This window comes from Nicrophorus vespilloides, unplaced genomic scaffold, assembly GCF_001412225.1.
Source record: "Nicrophorus vespilloides isolate i.1.1-1 unplaced genomic scaffold, Nicve_v1.0, whole genome shotgun sequence".
Classification (NCBI taxonomy): Eukaryota; Metazoa; Arthropoda; class Insecta; order Coleoptera; family Silphidae; genus Nicrophorus; species Nicrophorus vespilloides.
This window is the reverse complement of record NW_017096309.1, coordinates 1-6,312: the sequence shown is the minus strand read 5'-3', so window position 1 is coordinate 6,312 and position 6,312 is coordinate 1. Positions and strand designations below refer to the sequence as shown.

The window sequence follows — 6,312 nt, the reverse complement described above, 5'->3', positions numbered from 1 at the left end:
AAAACCTTAACACTAATCACTATTATCTAATAACTAAATAATTCATTTATATATAAAATTATATTTATTAAAAGTAAAAAAAAATAATAATAATACAAATAAATAAATATACAAAGTCTCAAATGATGACAAATTTCTCTTTTAAATCAGTCAGAATCATTATAATTATTTAGATTCATCACATTAATTCATATTTTGTTGCGAACATACATAGTCGATACTTTTTCTTCTTTTTTCTTTCTCTCTCTCAAATTTATTTATGGCACTAATTTTGCATTGGGAATCACGTTCTTGTTCGGAATTTACAGTGTTTAATACATCACTCGTGCAACCGAACTATGATTACGTTTCTTTTTATTTTTAATTATTATATTATCTACTTTTCGGCCTTCCTCGGATCGCAGCCCAGCGCATCCATCTTGATCTTGGCGAACTTTTCGCGGAAATTCACGGACAAAGTTTGTGCTCCCACGGGCGGAGCAACCTTCAATTTCTCCTACAATTCAATAATGTTTGTATATTTAATTGATAAATTCTATTATCTCGTACGTACGTTTCGTTTTTTGGTCGGCTTCTCGCTGGGTTTAACGTTGTGAAACTCGTGCGTCAGATCGGATGTGGCCGTTGTGTCGCCCGAGTTCAGCTCGATTAAGTGCGATATCTGCTTGGGGCTGTTGTACAAAGAGTTGTGGTGTGCGACCGAGTCTGCACTTTTCCAACGAGCCCACTGACAGTTCGTCTGCTATGAGATTTTTACTTAATTACTCAAAAGTTACACAACTTTTGTTACACAACTATAAAGCTGTTGTTATACGTTTGTATGCTGTTAAAAGTGTCGTAGAAAAGGAGCGTTTCCAAGTTTTCATTAATTTTATAATAACTACACAGGATAATTAGATATTTCAATAAGAAACTGGAGACCTTCACAGGATTATTTATACTAAAAGTTACCATGGCGACCCAAAAACCTTAACACTAATCACTATTATCTAATAACTAAATAATTCATTTATATATAAAATTATATTTATTAAAAGTAAAAAAAAAATAATAATAATACAAATAAATAAATATACAAAGTCTCAAATGATGACAAATTTCTTTTAAATCAGTCAAAATCATTATAATTATTTAGATTCATCACATTAATTCATATTTTGTTGCGAACATAAGTCGATACTTTTTCTTCTTTTTTCTTTCTCTCTCTCAAATTTATTTATGGCACTAATTTTGCATTGGGAATCACGTTCTTGTTCGCAATTTTCTGTGCGATATTTACAGTGTTTAATACATCACTCGTGCGAACCGAACTATGATTACGTTTCTTTTTATTTTTGAATTATTATATTATCTACTTTTCGGCCTTCCTCGGATCGCAGCCCAGCGCATCCATCTTGATCTTGGCGAACTTTTCGCGGAAATTCACGGACAAAGTTTGTGCTCCCACGGGCGGAGCAACCTTCAATTTCTCCTACAATTCAATAATGTTTGTATATTTAATTGATAAATTCTATTATCTCGTACGTACGTTTCGTTTTTTGGTCGGCTTCTCGCTGGGTTTAACGTTGTGAAACTCGTGCGTCAGATCGGATGTGGCCGTTGTGTCGCCCGAGTTCAGCTCGATTAAGTGCGATATCTGCTTGGGGCTGTTGTACAAAGAGTTGTGGTGTGCGACCGAGTCTGCACTATTTATAGAGGATAACGTGTTGTTGCCGCCGCCGCCACCATCAACACACACTCCCAACTCTGTCTTCTCGTTCTTCCACGTCGACGATGGAGAACCTGCAATTGCGATTACAATAGAATAAGGTTAAACTAAAACTTCATCTTCATTTATACATGTTGTGTTGCTGTAGCTGGACGCCTCCGAGGTGTACGCATTGTTCTGCAGCTCCATCAGCTGCTCATTAACGACCTCCTGCAGCTGCGTCATCTCGTTGCGGATCTCCTTGACCTGGGCGTCCCTCGCCTGCAGAATCGCCCTGTACTTATCGCAATCCATTTGCGCGAGGGCGATCTTCTGCTTGAGTTCCTGACTCTCTATCAGCACGGTGTTCTTCTCATCCTGCAGCTGCTTGATGAGCGATTTCAGCTCCTGCGACGTTGGTCCTTGGTACGACTCCATCTGCAGCCTCAACTTCTTGATCTCCCTCTCGTATTCATCGATTTTCTTCTGAAGACTCTCGATCAAAGCATTTCCAGTTGTGTACTTCAGCTTGTACTCCTCCAACTGCTTCTGGTACAACTTGGTGGTCTCCTTTTCCCTCATCAGCAAAGACTCCAACTCCATCTTCTCAGCCTTGACTTTAGTGCACATGCTTTCCATTTGGTTGCAAGCATGCTCGATCTTCACCGTACTACTCTCCAGGTGTTTATGCACCTTATCCGGCTCTAAATACAGCGTGGGCAGCGTTTGTGTAGCAATGCAACTGGTTATAGGCTTTACACTGGTATATACATTCTGTAAACCAAAGAAGAACAGTCAATTTACACTCAAAAATATAATCATATTCACCTGAAAGGGATCTCTCTCTCCCAACTTCGTCGGCTTCATTTCCATCCGATGTTTACCGCTTACACGCGAATCCTGCAAAGCCGCTGTCACTTCTTCTGGTATCCTACATAGAGCTTGTTGCATTTCCATAATCATATGATGTATGTTCTTATTATCTAAAGAAAATTCTCTATTTTTAACAATTTTCAAAGAACTAATAAAAATGATTGATTCTGATTAAACTTTAAACACTTTGAAATTCATTTAAAGAAATCAATCACGTTGGATTTGATAAAAGATTTGACAAAGAAGTGGTAGACTTACGTGGTAATTCTTCTCTCAGCTGACTCCCCAACTCATTTGTCAAAAAGTGTATGGTACGCAATGGATTGAAGTTTGTGAATGTGCATATATTTTCCTTGCTCGCCTGCGGTTTCAGTATCTTCGACCAGGTGGGCCCTTGAGCGATAATGCTGTTGGCCCTCATCTTCGGTGCAGTCTTTGGCTTCTCCGGTTTAGAAGTCTCCACCCTGACCTGCTTCATCCTACCGGAAGCCATCGATGTTGTCTTATACGTAGTAGGCGTGCTGCACTCCCTGATGATCCTGTTAGGTGGCGCCTTGTGCCCCGCAGGAGCCCCCTTGCCCTTATCCATTTTAGGACCCAATTTACCTGCGTACGCTTCGCACTGTATCGTCTCCATGTTCATGTTCGTGACGCAGCTGTGTATCGTCCTCTGAGACATCATCCACTCCGAGAAATTTTAAAGACCGACTTCAAAAAGTAATCCGAAAAAAAAAATTGCTAAATTGTGAAAAGTTGTGAAGTTGACGAGTTGTTTTTGTTTTGTTGGTTAGTTTGTTTTCGCCGCTCTGACATTTCTTCCATCAAATGGCGGGAAACATTCTTTATTTTCTTTCTTTCAAAATTAAAAAAAAAACAATTGTTTAGAGAAAAGTGAGCATTCAATTGCGATTGGATTTACGTAAGCGTTTTCAATTCGACTGCACCTTCGACTAATTACGTAAAATTTAATTAGATAATGATGATTTGCGAGTGCGGCAACCGGCGATGCGTCGTGAGCGTTCAACGTGTTGCGAATTTTTTTGGATTCCGGTGCAGCATGCGATATTTACTTCCTTCTCCTTTATTCAGTTTTGTTCCCTATCCGTTATCGGTGCATGCGATTATTCCGTGTTTAAACTTGACTTTACATGCGATTTTCTTTACCCGCATGCCGTGTCGGAGTCATGTTTTCTATCGCAGCGCGCACTAAATTTGAACTTTGATTTCCGTCAAAAACTTAAAAACAAACTTCAACTTTCTAACTAAGAAACAATTGCAGTTTGAAACAATTGAAGGATCTTTACGTTTTGCATGAATCGAGTATACTAAATCAGAAATAATTGAAGCATTTGTTTCAAAACAAACAAACAAAGTTTTATACATCAAAGGGATGTAGAATTTAAATGAATGCAATATATTTGGATCTGAAAATGTTTAATTGCATAAAGAAAATCATTAAAATATGTTTTACTTTTTTTCAACGGACGTTCGTTTGTGGTATTTATGAATGCGGCGTTTCTTTCTTCCTTTTAATCTGCGTGTTTCTTCGTCATCTGTACGGCCGCGAATGTTTGTTGTAGAAATTGGATCTATGACAAAAAAAAAAATAAAATAAATATAAAAATAAAATGGGGCCGGAAGCGGAAGCGAGTTTGCATTGTGGAAGTTCTTTTGTGTATTTAAAAATCCCTTTCGTGCGTCTAGACGGGCGGCGGCGGCGGCAGCAGGATCGGAGGCGGCGCAGGACGAAGGAAAAACTTTTGCCCCACCCTGCTCCATCCATGTACGTCGCCTTCTACTTCTTATACTTGCTCCACTTCTTATACTTTTTTTCCTTTCCTTTCCACCCATTTCATATTATACATCTATATATTTCTAAACTATACATATACACACACATACATAAGGCGTTCTGGCTTCTTTTTAATAAAAGTTGGCGCGGAAAGTTTTGCAAATGCTGCGAGAAGCGAAAATAAACATTTCTCAACTTTCCGCAGCCTTCTTCGCTCTTTTTTTCCTTCCGCTCGGACGGGCGCTAATCAACGGGAAAAGTTTAGGTGTATCATCTAGGAGGCTTCCGCGTCTTTAAACTATCCGCACGGATTGGTTGCGTTTGAAGGGTCTTGGAGAAGTGCCCTCCAGGAGTTTCAGTTTTAATGAACAATCTCGAAAACCATTTACAACTGAAACGCCCTTTCCTCATCCACTCTTCGATGTCTGTTTTTCAAAAGCAAATTGAATGTAATAGTTTCTGGAAACTAAAAAAACGAGCAACAACGTAAAGATAAATAGTCGGAAATAAATGGAAAACCTATCATTACCAATGCGAGTATATAATTGAAATATTAAACATTGAAATGTCAGATTCAATCAGTTGTTTCAATAATTGAAAATTAATGTTTTCATACCTGAAAATTGAAGTTTTGTTTCTTGTTACAATCATGAGTTGATGATAATTTCTAACTATGTAGTTCAAATCAAACTAAGTACAGATTTCAGCAAACACACATATACATATTGAGATGCATTACTTTAATTGTACGTGTCATTTATTGTTGTCGTTGCTGTCTGTTTTTTTTTCTGCTCTTTAACATTTCGGTTTTGTATGGTCGAGTGTGTGTTTGGAGCCAAAAGGGGTGCAGGATTCTCTAAACCGGGTGAGCGCAGGAAAAAAAATCTGATCCATTAAAGCTCCTCGACGAAGGGTGGGGAAAGGGGAATCCCCGCGCCGGTCCGTTACGTCACGCGGCTGCCCGTTGCCACGGAGACGTGACGTAATCAGGCGTCGTCGTCGTCGTCGTCGAAAACGGTGGCGGCGTTGGGCGTCGGCGATGATCGGGATCCTCTCTTACCTCGAACCCTCACTTTTACGACTGGGCTGGGCCCAGGAGGGCGGACGAATGCAACCTCGGACATTTTAATTATTCACGCGAGCCGAACTGCTGCGGTAGTGACGGCGGCGAAATCTTTAAAATTTATAACCGAACCCCATTGGATCGCCAAGAAACTGATATGCCCTACACCCTGCTATAGAAAGAGAGAGAGAGGCATGAATTCTGAAAAGGGTTTAGCCTTGAATATTCATGATTTCTGGTCCAAGGGAATTTTTAAAATCATAGTCCTGAAAATTGCACAATTTACAGTTTCCTCAGCTAACACCTAGTAATGATATTATAATTGGGAGGTGTAAAGACTTCTATGTAAATAATATAAAATACTAAAATGAAAACCTAGAAGATTTAGTTACAGAATTCGATTTATAGTGACGTATGTCAATTCGGTGGCAATCGCAAGCCCGACAACCGAAATACCGTCAATCAAATTCCCAACTTTTAACTGTATCAGAATCTCGACAACCATAATCCCGACTGTATCAGAATCTTGATAACCATATGCCGACTATATCAGTATTTTGACAACCATATGCCGTATTGTATCAGAATCCTGACAATCATAATCCCGACTATATCAGAATGCTGACAATCATAATCTCGACTGTATCAGAATCTTGACAATCACAAGCCCGACTGTATCAGAATCTTGACAACCATAATCCCGACTGTATCAGAATCTGGACTATATCGAAAATGTCTACAATAACATATTTAAATTATTCCGGAGCGCAGTGACTTTTAAATTGTTATTAATAATAAATAATAACACTTAATAATCTAATTGTATTTGAGATTGTTTCATAATGTTAAGGTTTATTACGATTAATTCAACAAAATCAAATAAATTAATAATAATTT

At 38.6% G+C, this 6,312-nt stretch overlaps 1 protein-coding gene across 2 annotated transcripts; it reads right to left on the bottom strand.

The window, feature by feature from the left end:
- Positions 1-227: 227 nt before the first annotated feature.
- LOC108556630 lies at positions 228-3,424 on the bottom strand. Of its 2 annotated transcripts, XM_017912814.1 has the most exons (6): positions 2,819-3,424; positions 2,516-2,670; positions 1,840-2,461; positions 1,637-1,782; positions 554-661; positions 228-496 (listed from the first exon to the last, which is right to left on the bottom strand). In XM_017912814.1, exons 1-6 carry the CDS (start codon positions 3,240-3,242, stop codon positions 377-379), a joined length of 1,575 nt encoding a protein of 524 aa, XP_017768303.1. In that variant the 5' UTR covers positions 3,243-3,424; the 3' UTR covers positions 228-376. The 2 variants fall into 2 exon arrangements, with proteins under 2 accessions (XP_017768303.1, XP_017768302.1); XM_017912813.1 differs by lacking the exons at positions 228-496; positions 554-661 and adding an exon at positions 1,150-1,471 and having other exon boundaries at positions 1,529-1,782; positions 2,819-3,422.
- Between the last annotated feature and the right edge of the window lie 2,888 nt (positions 3,425-6,312).